The 19,311-nt window shown below is 34.0% G+C and overlaps 1 protein-coding gene across 5 annotated transcripts in view; it reads left to right on the top strand.

The window, feature by feature from the left end:
* Positions 1 to 19,311, top strand: part of LOC135128111 (uncharacterized) — a 101,758-nt gene that overhangs the window by 81,201 nt on the left and 1,246 nt on the right. For all 5 annotated transcript variants that reach the window (XM_064054962.1, XM_064054964.1, XM_064054963.1 and 2 more), the window contains exons 3-9: positions 464 to 647; positions 7,623 to 7,738; positions 12,873 to 12,970; positions 13,027 to 13,294; positions 13,346 to 13,657; positions 18,311 to 18,539; positions 18,595 to 19,258. In XM_064054962.1, the coding sequence (XP_063911032.1) occupies positions 464 to 647; positions 7,623 to 7,738; positions 12,873 to 12,970; positions 13,027 to 13,294; positions 13,346 to 13,657; positions 18,311 to 18,539; positions 18,595 to 19,258 (1,871 nt within the window). The remainder of the gene's footprint in view (positions 1 to 463; positions 648 to 7,622; positions 7,739 to 12,872; positions 12,971 to 13,026; positions 13,295 to 13,345; positions 13,658 to 18,310; positions 18,540 to 18,594; positions 19,259 to 19,311) is intronic.

The following is a 19,311-nucleotide window of genomic DNA, read 5'->3' as shown; positions in this document are numbered from 1 at the left end:
ATAAAGGGGTAATGATGTCATTACATTTCAAATCCCACTGGAAAGAATACCAGGCAGTCTAGATAAGTTCAACCAGTCGTCTCTGCCAACATAACAGACAGAATACATAATTTTCAACAACACGTTGTTTTTATTTGAATGTTAGTGCCTCCACACTATCTATACACACGATTATGCACACCATAAAACCTAATTTTCCAGCAACTTTATAATTATCCAAAAATAATACTAAGGAAGTAGCGAATTACGAATGTAGACCGAAAACTGTGAAATCTTAATTCGGTGTGTCATTCACATGCAAACAAAATTTTACCTTACTCTTCCAGCTCGACACACTCCATTCCTCGTCCTTTCAGCTCAGTCACAAACAGATGCGAATGCAACAAGCCGAATAAAATTAGATAGAGATAAACGTGTTGAAAACTCCCCGTCGATTTCAATTTTTGCTTCTTTTTGTGTGCAGGTTCCAAGTGAGAGCAGCGTGGGCACGAACAGTACGACGTCGTCTGAGGTTTCCCGTCCTGTTTCGCTCACCAGCTTGGGGTCGTGTTCTTCGAGTGGAAGCAGCGGACCTCATCAACCCAGTTCTGCATACCTCGCATCGGCAGAGAGTCTCGACAGCGACCCCGAACCGACCGGAAGCCAAGGTCAGTTGAAACTTTTTCGTACGTACGAAACAGGTCGTCATTTTTGAAATTTTCCGCATTGGTTTGCGGTGAGTGGTTCTTAAATCATCCGGTTCGTCGGGTTCAAAGGCGCTCTTCCAAGTAGACGCATGGCTGGAATGCCCAAAGAGTGAAATTGACCCAGTGTGTTGTTGTGGTTAGAGCAGTTTTTGTGTGAAATTTGGACGATAGTTGAGAACATTAAATTGAGAAGATCTGTAAAATATCTATTAATTCATTATTAGCGATAATTATTTCTGTAGACTGGTCATTAGCCTGTCTGTGATCGCAAGAAATATTGCTAATAATTGTTTTAATTAACAGGTTGTTAGATTTAGATCTGATAAAGTAAACTTGTGGGTTGTAAATTATCTTTAGAAATTGTAGCAGGTTTAAATCACTTCCGTTTTTTTGGTGTATTGAACATTTTTGGACACAATATTTGTTTACTGTATCTTATTTAATTTCAACATGTAAAAGGACTCCCGTCATTCTTGACTTTTTCTGGGAAGAATTTGAGCTCACTCTGCCCGCAAAAATGAAATCATACACTTCAGACAGTTTGTGCAATAACCTTACCTCGTAAAACGTTTTATAGTGATTAGTTTAACAAAACAATGAACATATATACCGTTTAGGATGTTTTTAGACAAAGGTAGGCCATGTAAATTTAATAATTTGGTTGGCAACCAATTTCGAAAATGCAAAGATCCCCAATGAAAAATAAAATTTCTCAAATTAGGTCAAATTGTTTTTAACGTAGGGTTGGAAAATCTAACAAAAACTTTAACTCTGTTGCCAGTAATTTCACATTTTGTATTTTTTATTCCAATAAATACGATTTAAAGCACTGGAGTAAACAATTAGAAGTATTATTTCAGCATTTAATAAGCATAGTAAATATGCTCTGAAATTTAAAATTCCCCTTGAATAAGTAATAATTAAGTTTTAAGTTTAATAATCCGTACCGAAGTGAGTTTTTCTATTAAAAAATTTTGTGTTGATATCATTCACAATTTTGCAAGGACGCATATATCAGTTTAGATAGATGCATTGTAATACTAATAATAAAAGTATTGTATTATTGTTATTCTTGAATAGTGATTTATAATCAATAAAATAATGAAACAATTTAATCACGTCTGCCGTATGTAATAACAGAAGTGCGACTGAAGACTGAACTGAAAATCATTTATGGTACTCGTAACTTAAGACAAATAATGATAACACTTATCAACCTCTAGACGTGAGAGTAAAACAGAAACTGAACTAAAAGATGTTTTCTACGAATTACAGAAACCGGATCACAATGCCGACGGTCCAGACTTTTTTATTGCTGTGACTTCCGCTAATAATTGAATAAAACACTACATTTTATTTTAATTTTCGATGTTGTAGTTCACATTTGGTTAATTCTAACTTGTCTAGATCTAGGGGGGGCTCGACATCCCCTAGCCTCCCGTTAGCTACGGCCTTATCTGAGGTTATGAAATATCGAGAAAATATGAAAGTACCAAATTGCCCGATGGACTTCGTTACTGTCGTTAAGTTATCCTCGATAAGAAAAACAACTTGAAAGTGTTTATGTTTATGCATCGGAAGAATGTCATGTAGAAATTAGTTTGATTTGAATGAGTTCGTCCCCTCAAAACAGAGGATCAAAACTATAAAGTAGAAAGCTACAATCGACAAAATATTCTAAATATCATTGTTATAATTGTTATTAAATAAAGACGTTTATATTTTCCCATTTTCGGGAAAATGGGGTGACTTGTTCTTAATTTGATCAATAAAAAATGTGAATGCAATGATGAATCGCAAGTAAAACTCAAAATTGACTAATTTATTAATTTTTTCTGATTAAAAAGTTACCATGCTTACAATAAATTCAAAACGTCTGCATGATTTCAAAATATTCAATTTTGCAGTCTTAATTTTTTTAAGGCACATTGGATAAGCAAATCTAAAAAATATTAATGCAACAATCAATCATAAGCATAGACTCATCATACTTTGCACATTTAATATAGGATTTGTTCAGCAAAATTTTGAGGTGACGTCATCAATTTTTTAAGGAGGATGATTAAATACATTTTGATCAAAAATTTACCGTGTTTATGGTAGCTTTAAAACACCTCCAAGATTTCAAAAGCGCATTCGATTTTGTAGTTCCTGATTAAATCAATAAAATAAATTCACGCATTCATTAATTTTTTTTAGTCACCCTATATAAGCAAATCCAAAAAATATTAATGAAATGATAAATCACAAGTACAGACTCATCATATTTTCTACATTTTGGATAGGATTTATTCGGCAAAATTTTGAGCTGACATAATTTTTTATATATTTTGATTAAAATTCAATTCCAGATTCAAAATTAAGTTGCAAAGTGTTACTTTATGATTTAGGTTTTTTTCCAAAAATGTGGACGTTTCGGGTAAAAATTCAACACGGAGTCATAAACTACATGTGCAATACTGTTGTTATCAGTATTGCACTGCATCTATCCAAATTTATATCTGTGTCCTTGCAAAAATGTTGATGACATGACTTTTGTAAAGGAAAAACTCACTTAAAAATATACGTAGCACCTTTTTTACATTTGCTTTATCATTGCTAACATATCTTTATTTTAACTAAAAAAATAAAATTCGCAAAATCAAATTTTATAAGTTTACGAAAAAGCTAGGGAATAATAATGGAAGAGTAAAAAATAGATAATAAATTCCTTCAGTTAACTTATTAACTAATGAAAAAGAATTATCTTTTATTATTATATCTTATTTAAATCTTATTTGGTTCTCGTAATTTTTGAAATAATTAACATTGATAAAAACCTATTAGATATTCCAAATTATTTCGACCAGTTTTAAACACTTTTAACATCCGTATTTTTATATGAATTTAGAAGAAAAGAACTGAAGAAATAAGACACAATGCATTGAATAATAAACCTAATCGTTACCAACTTACCCTTTAAATCCTGATTTCCTTTCCTTCCGTCGCGATCCTTGCAGACTCCTTCGTCATGGGCCCATCATAACACTCAGTTTTCACTTTAATCTTGGAACTAAATTATTTTTGACAAAAATAAACCATTTAAACAAACTCAATAAAGTCAAAATTGACTACGACGGAACTCCTTCGCGTAACACGAAAAATGAACAAAAAAATTGTCACCGATACGATACCAAACATTTCTTGCAATTTTTATTCATCGATGCATCACACAGTAAATGAATATTAATTAAAATAGTGCAACATTATTCATTGGCAGAAGATAATTTTCTCGCAGTTAACGACACAACACAGAATTCAAATTCGATTATTTTCACTATTCTTATCATTAACTCTTCACGCATGAGTTGGGGACTTTCTTTTTTCACTTATAACACCTTTTTATTGAACTTTTTTGTTGTAACAATAATTAAATCTCGCAAATCAGCCCCAAATGAACGTCAGTCTCATGCACTGACAGACAAACCGTTTTGTTAATGAATCAGTTTATCCAACGTGAAGAAAAAATTTCATGGCTCACTTTTGTCTAAAAACAAACACACCGAAAAAAATTAATAAAATTAGGTTATGTTATGATTGACATTGTAACAAACGACTATCAGCCATCACAAGGAGGTGGAAAGCTTACGAATTTTCAAAGTTAAATTGATGTACCATCTTTTATAATCTGAATCACCTTCTAAATTTCAGAAGATCACGTCTATACACAACTTGGCGAGTTTAGCCAAAATATGGTAAAAATTTAGGTTGACACCATAGTGTCACTTACACGTCAAGTGAATGTTCACTTCCAATTTTAAAATATTTTAAAAAGTCAGTTGATAAAAACTTCCTGAGGCATATTAGAAGGTAAATCATTGGTATTAAAAAAAAATACCAATATTTGTCAGTGCTTACTACTTCACAAAAGGAAGTATGGGGTGGTCATTTAAGTTTATCATCAACGTGAAAACCAAGCGGATGTCGCACAATGTACATCCGGCGTTAAGTTAGATCTGTGGCTGAATATCGAAACCTACAATTACTAATAAAACTAAGGTATATATGATACTACATTATGCTATGCGCGCCAAATCAAAATACTCGTTTACCTTGCCTTTCGAAGTCGTCGTTCAATTTATATGGCTTTTAAACTGTGAAAGTGACATTTGATTGACAGTTAAAACTAACCTACGATTGTAACTCTTGTGTAAAATAGGAACGAATTGTTCAGACATACGATTTTTCGTAACGGTCGACTTAAATTACTTGAAAAGTGGTGAAAGTACTAAATAGTTAACTGAATATGTGAAAAATCGGATATCATCCTATTTAAAAAGAATCATGTGACGTCACCTTTCAAAGTTTAAAAAACTCAAATGTCATTTCTTTGCCTTTTATTTCATATCGTATACAGTACCTACATCCCAGCAGCAATTTTTACTGGGTATAGACTTTTAGAGCATCAGGGTAAGGAATGTTTTTATTTTTAAGTAGTGCGAGACGTTATGGTTCTTTACATATCGGTTATATTTAGAACAAATTATGGTATTATTCAGAAAGTTCTACTTTATTCCCACCTAGAGCTTATTACCTAGGTGGGAATAAAGTAGAATTTTCAGAATAATTTACACCTACTTACTATTACTACTTAGTATTAATTGTGCAAATCTGTAGTTCTTGGTTCTCCATTAATTAGGGTTGGAATACGACAAAGTAAGAAATAATGAATAAAATTTACTTCTTACTGCGATACCATTTGTTCTGTTTGTTATAATTATTATTAATTCAAGTGTTAATTAATATTTAATAACATCTTAATTAAGACAGAAATAGGTGTAAACATAAAAGAACATTTTGCAGAGTTAATTTGCTCGAAAATTAATTTTCCTTTATGAATTAATTAAACTCTGATTTTTGACATTAGGAAACTGTTGACAAAAATAGTTCTTTTTTAAAACGTCTGTATTTTATATTTGATTCCATTTTCTATAACAACTTGAACACCATTCTTCCATGTGCAAAAGGGGTATTTGAAGGTCACATTTTTGAAAATTTTCATTAGGATTTGGAGTAGTTCCAGAAACACCGTTTAACTCAAAGTTTGTCTCAAGTTTACATACATTTTCTAACGAGTCTGCATACAACTGCAAGTAACAAATGTATTAAAATCTTTCGGTCATTTTCTTTTTTATATAATTCAACTATGCTGCACACTGACTTAACACACACCAGACCATTGTCATTTGATCGTTTCCTGTCGGAACGATAAAGAGTGTCGGTATTTTAGGAAACCCACTTGCGTTAAAAGTGGCATTTCAATGAATATCTTATCATTTAATAAAAGTACAAGCTTATAAACCGTTCATTATCAATAACATCAGGCCTGCACTTAATTAAATAATTTGAAGTATGCACCACGACAGCTTTGCGTGCGACGCCAAAGGTTCCATTAAATTAGCATGCAACTATCTAAAACGGTGCAGAACCTGCCATAAACAACGCACCCTGAAGCTAAGGAGCATACTTAATAGTTGCTCGATGCATGATATTTGTGCTGTAGTTCAGTTACTTCAGTTTATTCGTTGAAGTGGTGAAATTTGTTAGTTCCAGTTCAGAATTCTTAAATAGAATCACTCAGAACCACTTACATTTGAAAGGTATGACTGTGCGCTACAGTTTGATAAGTGGATTAATGCCTTGATGGTTCTACATTTGCATAATTCCAATAAAGAAGATGGAACTCACATTTAGACAATCGAGAGTGTTGTGTGAGCTCTCAGACAAACTCGAAGTAGTCAATTAATTTATAATTTTGACGGTGTTTGGCTTTTTTATTAATGCATACATCAATTTTAGTTTTTGTGTTTAGTTTTTTAGATTTGACAGATCGTCGTTGATAATCGTGCATTTATTTCTGGTACCTCTATACTATATTTGAATGTTCGCCGAAGTTATCCTCAATATAGTACATAGAAGTGTTACACAATTAAGAAATGAGGATGTACTTTTAATTATGTGCATCGATTTTATGCACAATTAAGATGTTAATTTCGCTTGGCTGGAAACACTCACTTTACATCCTATTAGTTTATGAGTTCACTTGGCAAAAGTTGATTTCTAACGATTGCTATAACTATCAGAAGTTATGGAAAATGTAAAGTATTGAATGTAATTATATTTTCATTTTTACCAAAGTTGAAAGTTTTTGACATCAATCACGGGTTCGTGTTGAAAAATAAACTAATACTGTATGATTTTGTAAATTTGACATAAGGGGGCTCTGGGAACAAAAGATACGAAGGACGTAGGGCGTAGTTTGAATATTTTTTATGTCACCGTCAGTGAAACAAATTGAGGTTAAACTAATTAAACAACGCCTACGTTTTTCACATCTTTTGTTTCCAGAGCGTCCCCTTATGTCTAATTTTCAAAAACCATGGAGTAGTTTTTTTTTTCGATTTTTACTTTTCGAGGGTGGTAATTAAATGTTGTAGTAGGGCCAATTTGTCGACTAATCTCACTTTTTCTCCAAGGTTTGTAGAATATGATAAAGTTGGTATCCCGTTTCTGTCTGTCTGCCTCTTAATGAGGTGCGTACTCTCTTCTATACTTGTGGTTTATTAATCTGCTCTTATTTTGTGCCGTAAAACATTTAGGATTTTGGAAAAATATCAAAATTGTAACCTTTCGACAATTAAAGTTTTTTTTAACACTTGTAACGCATGCATTACAAACAAAAGTTCATTCAGGTTATATTTCTTTCCAACTGCTACAAAAACGCACTAATTAGAATGTCAGAAGTCCACGTAAATAAAATTTTGATATATTATTTCGTGTGGGTATGTTTAGTAATCACAAATCTAGAAAAGGATTCCAGAAATAACGATAACTATGAACTTTATTTTTATGTTTGATTTTGAAGGACGGAATATTAAACGTACAATCCTGTTCCAGGTTCGGCAGATAGTGGTATAGCAGAACAGCCAACGATGAGTCCTGAAGCTCGGGTTCTGCAGGAAGTTCTAGATACCGAAACCGTGTATGTTGCCGACCTCAACGAGGTCATCCAGGTACGTCTGCTACATAATAATAGTTTTCGCTATTGCATGGTCGTCAAGTTGATTGCATGACATAATAAATAAAGATGATGGTGACGTCAGTTTTACAAGTTGTTGAAATAGCTACCTTATAAACGATGTTATGTAAGATAAGTAGTTAAGTGTAACATATGAGCCTTACTATATTTGCAGCGTTGAAATATCTATCTTAATTAGAAAAACCTGTGGCCGATTGCTTACTGTAAATTGCCAGTTTCCGTTTATTAATATTGGAAGTCACAGGCGTCGTATAAGTAGAAGTCAAATACACTATTCTACGTGAGTAAAGTGATCCTGTTAGGCTATAGACGATTCCGAGAAAGCATTGGATGTGTCAACTGTGGAAGTGTGCAGCGGTTTCGTCATCTTCTTTTAATCGATTTGTAAATCAGGTTCTTAAACTTCTTCAAAATGGTTAAAAAATCAATTCGTGGAAAGAATTCTGGTGAAGAACATTAATACAAAGTATTGGAATTTGGAAGATCATAACACTTATCGCCTACGCAACTGCCTGATTACAACAGGTGTATCGACGAACCTTCGTTTATATTCCCATGTGTTATAGTATAGTCAAGAATTGCGATGGACGACGTTAAAAATATATGTAGAGCTGTGCGGTTGAAATTTATTTACCCCCACTATCGGCCCACAGTGCCGATCGCTACACAGCCTTGCCTTGCTCGCTTCTCGCTTTTCAGTTGTGGATTATTTTTGATAATTCACACAAATAGTTTTATTGTCAGCGAGACGGACACCTGAACATTATTAAAATTATGATTACTCTTATTTCGTGAATATGGATTTTAAAATCATCAACTGACATACCGTTAACATTATTTTTCGCGTAATTTTCTTCGCGATACATAACGTCGGATGCAAGCCTCTGGCCTGCCGGAGTGGGGGTCAATTCGCAGCGTTTAAATTTCAACCGCACAGCTCTAATAATTATGTATCGTTCAGTAGATATATAAAATGTTTCGCGTCACCAAGTTGATTTATGCATATGCAAATAACAAATCCTTTCTACTACTTTTCTTTTTTACAACTTTTTATGGCTCTTGTGTCAAAAAAAAAACTATCTGGTGAGTTGCATAAATCATAACCTAAATATTTTTATTAAAACATAAATAAGCACTTGCACAATTAAAAATGTCTGGGAAAGCTATATCTAAATTTGAGAATAGTAATTTATCTTAGTTGTGTAAGTATTAGATCTGTTTAGGAGGTTAGAATTACCTGTACTGTAAAACAACTACAAATGTTATCAACAAAAAAAAAATTGTATTAGAAAAGGTGTTGATCAATTTTAGTGGTATAAAAGGTCGTTGAAACGATTAACTCTAGGTGCAAGTGCACACAATAGATAAAACTAAATGAGTGCTCTGTAGAATGCAAAAACTCAAACATATTGAAAATATTAGGTACTTACACCTGACTTCATTTCATAAGTAAACGTTTCATTCAGAAATGATTTATTTTATGCATACTTTACGGTGCTGGTGCGTTGAGATTTACGTGATTGACATTTTTATTCTGTAAAAGAGACTTTCACGAATTTCAAAAATTATAATTAAGTAAATTACAGTTATTATAAGCTGTAACGAAAGGTTTAGTGAGTGGAGTCTGCAATTATATGCATGGATTTTAGCCAAAAGATGCACGCAGGTATGCCTCAAATGTGTACAAAATATGCTGTAAATATTTGCAGAGAAAATAAGTCAAGTGGTGAATTGCACTCATGCTTGGGGTATTGAACTCACTTGAAGAAAATGCGACCAAAAAGGATTTTAATATTTCCAGTTGAAAAATTTCGTCTAACGCCAACGAGTGTAATTAGTGCTTATTTTAAAGCCGTCTTTAAATCAGCTAGCAGCAATTTAAAATAATTTTTCTCAGTATTATTACAGTTGTATTTCTCAAGTGTTTAGTTTTTGTAGAAACATTCAGAATATTAACTTGTTTTATCTATCAATTAAAAGATTATTGTGGCTACAATAAGTGGGTTTTAAAATCTATTAAAAGCTATATTCATGACTTCATGTTAAGATAAAGTTCGGTGAATGTTTTTGAAAACTGATTGACTTTTCTAAATCGTAGTAGCTATTATTTTCGTCGTCAAAATCCAGATTTGTTTGTATTCTGTTAGTCTAGAAATCGACAGCTCTCAGCTATGTTATAATAAATAATTACAGTGGCAAGAGTATCAAATTAATTTTATTTGGGTGTTATTTAACTCCTGTGGAGATATTAATTTTTTTCACAATGACGTTTTATTAGTGTTTGGACGATTTTGTTGAAGCTATTGCCTCGAGAACATTAGAACTGGCATCAATCGTCTCCTTTTCGTAAACTTAGTACTTTCTATAGCTAATATGTAGATCTGGCAACTCGAAATGCTCAGAACGAGCTCCAAACTACCTCAAATCACATAAATTCCGACAAAAAACATGTTAATAATCACTGCAAGTTATTAAAATTAAAACCGGAAGAATTTATAAGATTTTTTTTTAGATTGAATATTATGATTAAATGAATTCTGCCACTAATTTTTTGACATGTCATTAGCGAAATAAACGACACAGTTTGTAAATTGTTATTCGTTACCATAACTGTTGACGAATGGTTATGTCGGTTTTTAATTATGTTTGATCAAATTATTAGATAACAACCATGTAGTTACCGGCTCTGCGAACTCTTATTAATTACTGAATACGGGTAAAAGTAGGTCACAAATTAAAATGATCTGTGATTAAAATGCCATTATAATCATCTTTTTTTTGCCAATTCTTTGGAATATACACTTGCAACAGAACGGTGCACAAAAATGCATGACCGCAAAACAAAAGTTTTTTATACAGAGAGAGGTTATAATTGTTTATCCCAAAACAGAATTTCCACTTTGAAAATAGTATAGATTTGATAATTGACAGATGTCCGAGTAATCAATTTCTCTGGTTGTTGCACTGGATGACCAGCAGTCTATCATGTAAATAAAATACCAAGTTTTGTAGACTGGAAGCAGTTTATATTGAATAATAATAAATTTGCATAAATAAATGCGGTTAATATTCGTTTCTGTGGGCTGAAAACTGAAAAGTGGTACAAACGCTGTGACGTCAACGAATTATTTGTTATTGGGTTAACAAATGATAAGAGATATAAAAAGTATCGAAGTTAATACGTCACACGGAAAAGTGAGTAGATCATCAAAAACACACACCGAAATTTTCCGTGTAAAGGTTCCTATCAGTTTCAATAACTTCGGAAATTTTTTGCTTCCAATATTTTTCAAAACTTCCTAACCATTGTCAGATAATATTGCAACACCATAATTAAACAATGTACGAGACTAAATAAACAGGACATTTTGTTTAACAACAGGTACTTCAAGGACAGTTTATCTGTCTGCATGTCTGTTTATCTTATAGGAGCAGTGCAAGCAAAATTGCTATGTTTAATTATTGCAAATGTCAATAAAATTAAAAATTAATTATCAGTTACAATAAAATAAAACATGTTCAATTATAATTTATGTGGTACAACTCTATAAAATGTTACATTACTAAACTGAAACGTGTGTATAACGTTAGGTTTGTTCATTTTAGTAGTGCACAAGTCAAATTATCAGAAAAAGTTGTAATGACTTTTGTTTTTACTTATCGTTTGGTAAGGTCAGGCAGATAATAAAATTTTAAGTTGATCGTTAAAACCTCATAATTCAACACATCTGTATATTAAAAATGAAAATGTACATAATTATGATCGTAATATAAACATTCGTCATTACCTCGCCCACATCTCGTTTACGTTTAATGGGAAGTGATTATCAAACCTACATGATTATGATTATTGCATCATTTATTCTTCAAAAGTGCAAATGTGTGGTTAAACACTTTTACATTAAAACGTTATTGCAAATTAACGATCTTTGTCCCATCAAGTAGTTAATCAAGTATATACACTCAAGCAACTACAATGTGCACTTCACCTGGAGTAAATAAATTGTGAAACAAGTAATAATTTTAATCTCGACACAACAAATAGATAATCAGTTGACAATTTCCTTGTATAGTAGTGTACTTGTGTATATTTTATTGTGAAAGCAAATAAGTTATTGGGACCAAACCCGATAAGAATGTGTTCACGTATGATTCAGATCGCTTCGACTATAGATAAAGGAAATCTTGGAGCCGGCGGGGATGACAAATAACATTGCTATCTTGTTAGCAAAGCTGTATTGTTAAGGGTTTATATGGCTGTTGCGGTTTCCTGTTGGTCGACTTTGTGCATGCATTGTTTCGGACACATATTCAAATGTAACCGATGCATTCTGATGTTTATCTTCAAAGCCAAACGAAGAAAGTTGAATAAAATGAGGGTCAAGTTTAAATAAACAATAGTTAACATTCGTAATAATAATAAACCGAGCGATAGTCACGTCTCGTATAATATCGTGGAATGTAAAAGTGAAATAAATATTAAAATTATTACCACTTATTCTATTTTCGTCACTACAAACAAATGAAATCTGTAGCAGCGGTTGTAAATCGCTGCAATAAATAGAACGCACCATCATAGACCGACCTTGACTATATCTTCCGGAGGATACAAAACATGCCAATGACTCATGTCGAGTAACAAATCTTCTCAGAGTTCGATCTCCTACTATTCTTCTTTATTAGCAGTGAGTCGTAGTTACGCAATCATTGTCCATTAAGAGAGCCGCTGTTATTCATCAGGTTTCTCTCGTAGAGACGACAATCTCGCGGTGCTTTCATTAAGACTTTGTTTAATCAGAAAAGTTTGAAAGCGAGAGCGACACACGTGGAACTTCAAAGAAAACCAACCCAACTGTTTATAATTTTTGGACATGTGGACTGAAAAAAAAATGTTTGAACATTCTGCACTGTTCACACGTGTTACCTAATAAGTAAACTTCCTGTGAGGACATATACGAGTTTCCATTTTTGCCACAATGTGCCTCCGGAGTATAGTTTTTCTAGACCACTTTTTGTAACAATGCGAGTCATAAACTGATTTTAATGCTCCTGATGGAATAACAGTGTGGTTGCACATATGTGCTACAAAGGATTCTTTTTGTTTGCAGGGCTATTTGGATCAGTGGAAAGAAGATGCGGATTCTCCGTTGCACGAGCATTTACCCCACCTTTTTAGTAACTTAGAAGAGATCTACAATTTCAATAGGTACCTACTATTCGCACAATATAGGCCTCAATCGCAACTAAAAACTAACGTTGCAGGTGTTTTCTTGATCAACTTCGTGAAGCTGACTTCAACCCGACCAAAATCGCGAACGTTTTCATCCAAAACGATTCAGGGTTCGGGGTGTACAACGAATATTGTACGTACTACCCACGTACGATGGAAGTTCTCGGCGAGCTAACTCGGGATGAAAAGATGACCGCTTTATTCCGCGAGAAACAAATGGCTTTAAGTCACGCTTTACCCCTAGGCTCCTATTTACTCAAACCAGTCCAAAGAATCCTCAAATATCACCTTTTGCTGCAGGTATGGGACAGTACACCTGTAGAGAATTTAATCTAATCGGATTATTTGCAGAGGCTTTCAAAGCAATGTGATACACTTCATAAACCAGCAGTAGACTTGGCTTTAACTACTATGACTTCGGTCGCTTCCAGTATTAACACCATGAAAAGGAAACATGAACATGCCGTTAGAGTGCATGAAATACAGGCGCAACTATATGGATGGACCGGTCCAGATCTCACCACTCTTGGAGAGTTGATCGCTGAAGGCACTTTCAGAGTTAATGGGGCCAGAGGAAGGCGACACGTTTTTCTTTTCGATAAGGTCTTGTTGATGGCGAAGAATAAACAAGATGGAGCGCTGGCCTACAAGTCGCACATTGAGGTAAGTTGTTATTTACTAACATTAAAGACGAGGGCAGATAAACAAGGAGTAAAAAAAACAAACATGCTTAATAGGGAACCCACTTCAAACACCTCCGCCGAGTGCCTACCTACTAAACCTACTTATGCGACCAACATTGTTGGCCGCAAGAATAAGAAACATTTACTTGATCTAAATAACAACATTGGTAATTTGGGTTTAGTTTATGCACGTGGTGTTCTTCAGCGGAACATAACACTTCAGTTCCCGAATATTATTGCAGGCAAACGCGGTAGACAATGAAAATATTGACCGAACTCAAATAAATTTGGGATCCGACATGTTTTTGAGACATTTCATTACGGTTAGAAACATATGAATAGATGCGTTTGCAACACAAGTCCTATTTAATTTCAAGTAGGGAAATACATATTTACCGAAAACAAAACAAGATAAGTACGGTTACACTTTATCACATATTGTTGATATGGTTGCACATTTTAGTGGGAATCCACTGCGGGCGTTTAAATTCTTCAGCTGATACGTTTACCACGTTTACCATCATGCCTGAAGGTGCAACACATTTTTTATCGTATTAAAATTTTGTGTTGGCGTTAACCTTGTTTAAACAACAAACTTAATCAAAACACGGTGTGTTATTTTATGCACGTCGAACAACACAATGAAATGCCTTTAATTGAAGCCTCTCTATACTAAACTACTTGACACTTGGCTACTGTTGAAGTACTGCTGGAACTATGTGAAAATAACTGCAACTTTCGGTATTAATTTTTACTCTATTCAAAATTTGATTAACCGCGAATCCAATAACAGTTTGTACACCGACAAAATTCTTTGCTTGCGAAGAAAACAGTGTCGGTGTACTGAAACGCATTAAAAGAAACGTTGTGTTATATTTTGTTTTTGTAATTATCTACAACTTCAAACAATTTCAAGATAACTAATCTTGTTTGTTTTTTTTTTTTTTACATATTCAGATCTGGATATGTTGTGCACGAGTAAAACGCAAAACAATGATAACTTTTGTGCAATCACTATCTCTGCTATCACTGTCTTTGTTGTCGGATTCTAAATCTGTAAGTTTCGTAACAGGTCGTGAACGGTACTTCTCTTCAATTTTTCTAACACGTTTCACGCAGTTGGGCCATGCCTCCTTTGACACTATCGTGACTTAATTTTTAATTATTTCCATGTCCCTCCCCCCCCCCCCCTAAAATATTTTAATGATTTCTATTGGTTTAAAATGGCAATGGTATGGTGGTTTAATCTGCTGTATACCTCCAACAAAACCGTTTTTTTTTTTATTCTCTTTAAAATATAAGTCATGTTTTACAAAAATTCCATCAGTTCTGGTCCTTGGGAGTTTGTGGATGGAACTTCTTCGGACTGAAAGGACTGATAATCTTGCGTTGAATAAAATCACATTCCGATCCGACAAGTTTTTCAAGAGTTCAATGTTTCCCTTGTTCGAATTATTGCTCGATTGTTGTTTATATATGTGTTAATTTCTTAATTTTCAGGAATGATAACGACATCGATGCGTTCACAATTTTAATTTCAGTTTCAATCTTTTGTCTTCCTATTATTTTTTCGGAATATATGTACCCTAACCAACATTTTATAATCATCCCCCCCAACATTTAAATGGTTTTTAAATTAAAGTATCACACTCCTATACTTGTGGTTTATGAGTTCGTCTTGAGTTTTTACCCTGGTAGGCATCTAAATTTTCCACGAAAAAATCACATTTGAGTATCAACATTCCCAACAGCTGCTGTTTGGAGCTATTTTTTTTTTTTTGTAGGTACTTATTTGGGTCGTTTATTAAAGAAAGAAATTTTCAGAATAGGTTCCAATGGTTTTTAAAATAAAAAAGTACTTTACATAGTAACGCAAGTACAGAGCGAATAAAATGTATATAATAAAATTCAATCAAACTTGTTTTAGTCGGGCGCGGCGATCTAATCCGACCCTGGAAACGAAGCAAGCATACTTGTTTTGATGGACACTTTTACAACGCTTCCTACCAAATATTGCAGTCATTTTTACCAGAGTTGGAAAAATTCAGATTCTTTTTGTTAAAAATAATTAATTAAAAAAAACACGTTTCTGATTTTTTTAGTTTTTCAATAAATTACATCTTTACAATCAAATTTGCAAGAAAAATCAAAAGTAGTTATAAATTTTAGTTATGTTCATGCGGTTTTAATAGCGCATTATATACAGTATGTCCCCGGATTGGGTTCATAAGAGGAACGAACTAAATTAAAAAATGGTTAGAATTGAACTATGTGCTGAAAATGGTTTGAATTAAGGAACAATTTTTATTCCTGTCATTTTTTTGTAAAATTAAAAATAAAAAAGTCCTTCGTTACTTTTGGTTTTTTCGATTATAATAAACAAAAAAGTTTACTCGAATATTTTTAATTAATGTTTTGTTATATGTACCTGTTCTTAAAAATTGTCTGGTTATAGATGGAACTTCCCGATTTTTTTTATGATAATCCGTGTTAAGTTAAAAAGATCAAAACGGATTCATAAATCACAAGTTCAGGATTGTATTATTTTATAAAATTTAAGTAGAGATGCGGTACAGTACTGATTAAAGTCCCAGCGTAGAGATCATGCAAGTTAAGCAACTCTATTTGGAATCCAGACTTGGATGAAAGACACAACTGGGTACAGATTACATGTATGGATGTATAAAATTTAAATCGCATTTACTATGTAAAATTTTTGGGTGACGTTATTAAATTGTTGGTGGAAATGATCAGAGAAATTTTGGTTATCGTTTTACCATCTACCCGATTTTCCTAAAATACAAATAAAACTTGATAACAATCAGTGCAGTTATTTGTCTAATAATAATCTACTAAACACTGACGAAAGACAGACAGACGGAAATGGAGATCTGTTTATTTTCTTACGCTCTGGAAATAAAAAGTCAAAAAAAAATTAACAATTTATTTTGTTGGAAATATTTTCCTCTAGTCAGTATCCATTTTATTTTGATGTTAAATGCATGTTAAAAGGTCATAATATGCATTACATATTTTTAATTTGAAAAGAAAACAAAAAAAGAATTTTTTAAATCGGGCTGACTCTAATTTACACTTAAGGGTGGCGTCTGGTTCGGTTTCGCCCAATACTAAATACATTGAAAACATCGTCGTAGTTTCCGGAATTGCATTTTTAAAATACTGAAATCTCCAACCAAGTCAGAATCTAAGTAAACCTGTATTCTGCTACCGCATCACAGCTCGTTTAATGCCGATTTCTCGTTTCAATAGATTTTGACTTTTCGCGAGTTAGTTACCTCAGTCGTGGATTTTTTAATATTATAAATGGTATCAAAAGAAAGCTGACACTTTTCCCCAGGGGACCTCCTATCTCAGAATGCAAAAAACTTCAGCACTTCGTGAAAAAATGCATCAATGTGCCGGTTAAAATGTGATGTAAAAGTTGTTCAACTTTATAATTTTTTTTTTGTAAAAACTGCATACTAGATATGAAAATAAATATGGAGGTCCCCTGGACTGAAGTTTGTTAATTCGAAATATAATGTTTTTAAAGCGATATATCTCATATTTTTAAAATGCAACTTCGGAAACCGCGACGATGTTTTCAATGTATTTAGTATATGGCTAAACCGAACCAGACGCAAGCCTTAACGCCGAATCGTTCTTTCTTTATTGAAAACATAGGACTATGAGGTAAAAATGTTGGAACCCCTATCCCCTTTTCGTGCTACATCCTGGATTTTTTAAATTACTAGTAAAACGCTGACCGAAATTTGCCTCATCATTCCCACCATCAAATTGATGACGTACCTGCTAAGATAAAACTGATTTTGGCAAATGAGATACCTTCTAAGAAAAGAGAGGGTGGGTGGGCGGGGCTAGTCACTGCTAAGATAAAACTGATTTTGGAAAAAGACATACCCTGTAAGAAAACAGAGGGTGGGTGGGCAGGGCTAGCTGCCATTTTTAAAATCATTATAACTCCACCAAAATATGAGAAGGAATTTTTTTACTATTTTTTCCGGACTCACGAGTTGATTGTTATTAAGAGCGTAGCGGAGAGTTAATCCGCCATTTTCCATACACCCAGTATAAAGAAATATGTAGTATTTTTCAAATTCAAATATTCTATACTGTTTTTTTGTTTGTTTTTTAAATTTAACAAATATTCTCAATTTTTATCCTTTATACTCTTTTTTGCTTCCCGGATGTGTACGCTAAGGAAGTAAAGTATTGTAATAAAACTCTATTACATCCGACGAATGACTACTATCAGGTTTTCTCAACATTTCATGACCCTTTCACGACAAAATAATGAATCAGGATAATTGAAAATACACAGAATTAATCCATTTTATGATTTTTTGGGGAGAAGCCTTGTCTTTAACACTAATATAAAAATATAAATTAGAAAACATAAATTTTGCAGCAGGGTCGTAAATTTTCTGCCTCTTTTTGGTTCATGTAGCAACCAGAACAAATACACGTTGGGATTAAATATCAAACGAACGCGATCGAATTTGATGGCAAACCTAGAAACAAATTGTGGATTAAATTAAAACAGTATTCTGTTATTAAATTTTTGTCAGTATTCAAACGAAAGAACCTCACTATCAACAATTCTTATTTTCAGTGTTCTAATCTCATGTTGGTCGAGCAAGTGCGTGGTGAGCCTCTATCGTTCCAAGTCCTGCCCTTCGACAACCCCCGCCTGCAGGTGACACTCCGCGCAAGGTCGCCCCAAAACAAGCGCGAGTGGACTCTCCAGATCAAAAGGGTCATTTTAGAAAATTACAGCGCAGTCATACCAAACCACGCGCGACAACTGGTATTGCAGCTCGGACAGGATGTTCAAGAAACTGGTCAGTTCACCGCGACACAATAAATTGCCTAGGTACCAATTTATTTCTCTTGCAGAAGACACAACCGAGAAGTGGTCGCCATTAAACAAACACTCAACTCCTCATTATCTCGAGCGCAGATCTAGAGTCAGAAAATCTAGAGACTTGTCGGGGAGACGCGCCTCGTCCCAAGACCGCTCGTTCCCCTCTCTGGGCAGCTGGAGGAGGAAGTCCGAACCCAGCATGGGCATCATACCCCAATACAACGCGAAGACCATACCGAAGAAGATATCCAAACTGAAGAAAGCCAAAGAAAGCGGTGCGAAGTTCTACACGGACTTGTCGGATTCGGAGAATTACGACGTCATCGGCGAATCCGTGGAAAGCTTGGACGTGACTCCGACTGCGGAGACGCCCGATCAGTGTGATAATACCAGTGAAGAGGTAGATAAGAGTCCGGAGAACAACTTAGAGAAAATCGTTTCGGATTTGCTGATGCAGAATCAGGAATTCCACAAGGTTATGAATAGGCAGAGGAGGACCGCCAGGGGCAGCGAACCGGAAACCGGGGCTTGGTTCCAAGAAGAGAGACCCAAATTACCTAGTAAAGCTGACTCGTTGCCCAGGTCTTTCCAGCTGAATGATCAAATCGACGCGGACGGCGAAGAGAAGGACAAAAACGAGCACGTTTTGGATGAGTCATTGAAAGAGAATCCCGATGCGGATGAGCAACACGAAAAGTAAGTTGATCCGAACAAAACGATGCTTATTTGTTTTTATATGTGTTAACTGT

The sequence above is a fragment of the Zophobas morio genome, unplaced genomic scaffold (assembly GCF_036711695.1).
Source record: "Zophobas morio isolate AGI-343-1 ecotype UQ-CSIRO unplaced genomic scaffold, CSIRO_AGI_Zmor_V1 ptg000012l, whole genome shotgun sequence".
NCBI classification, from domain to species: domain Eukaryota; kingdom Metazoa; phylum Arthropoda; class Insecta; order Coleoptera; family Tenebrionidae; genus Zophobas; species Zophobas morio.
The sequence above is the reverse complement of the archived record's forward strand: the minus strand, read 5'-3'. Positions and strand labels throughout refer to the sequence as shown.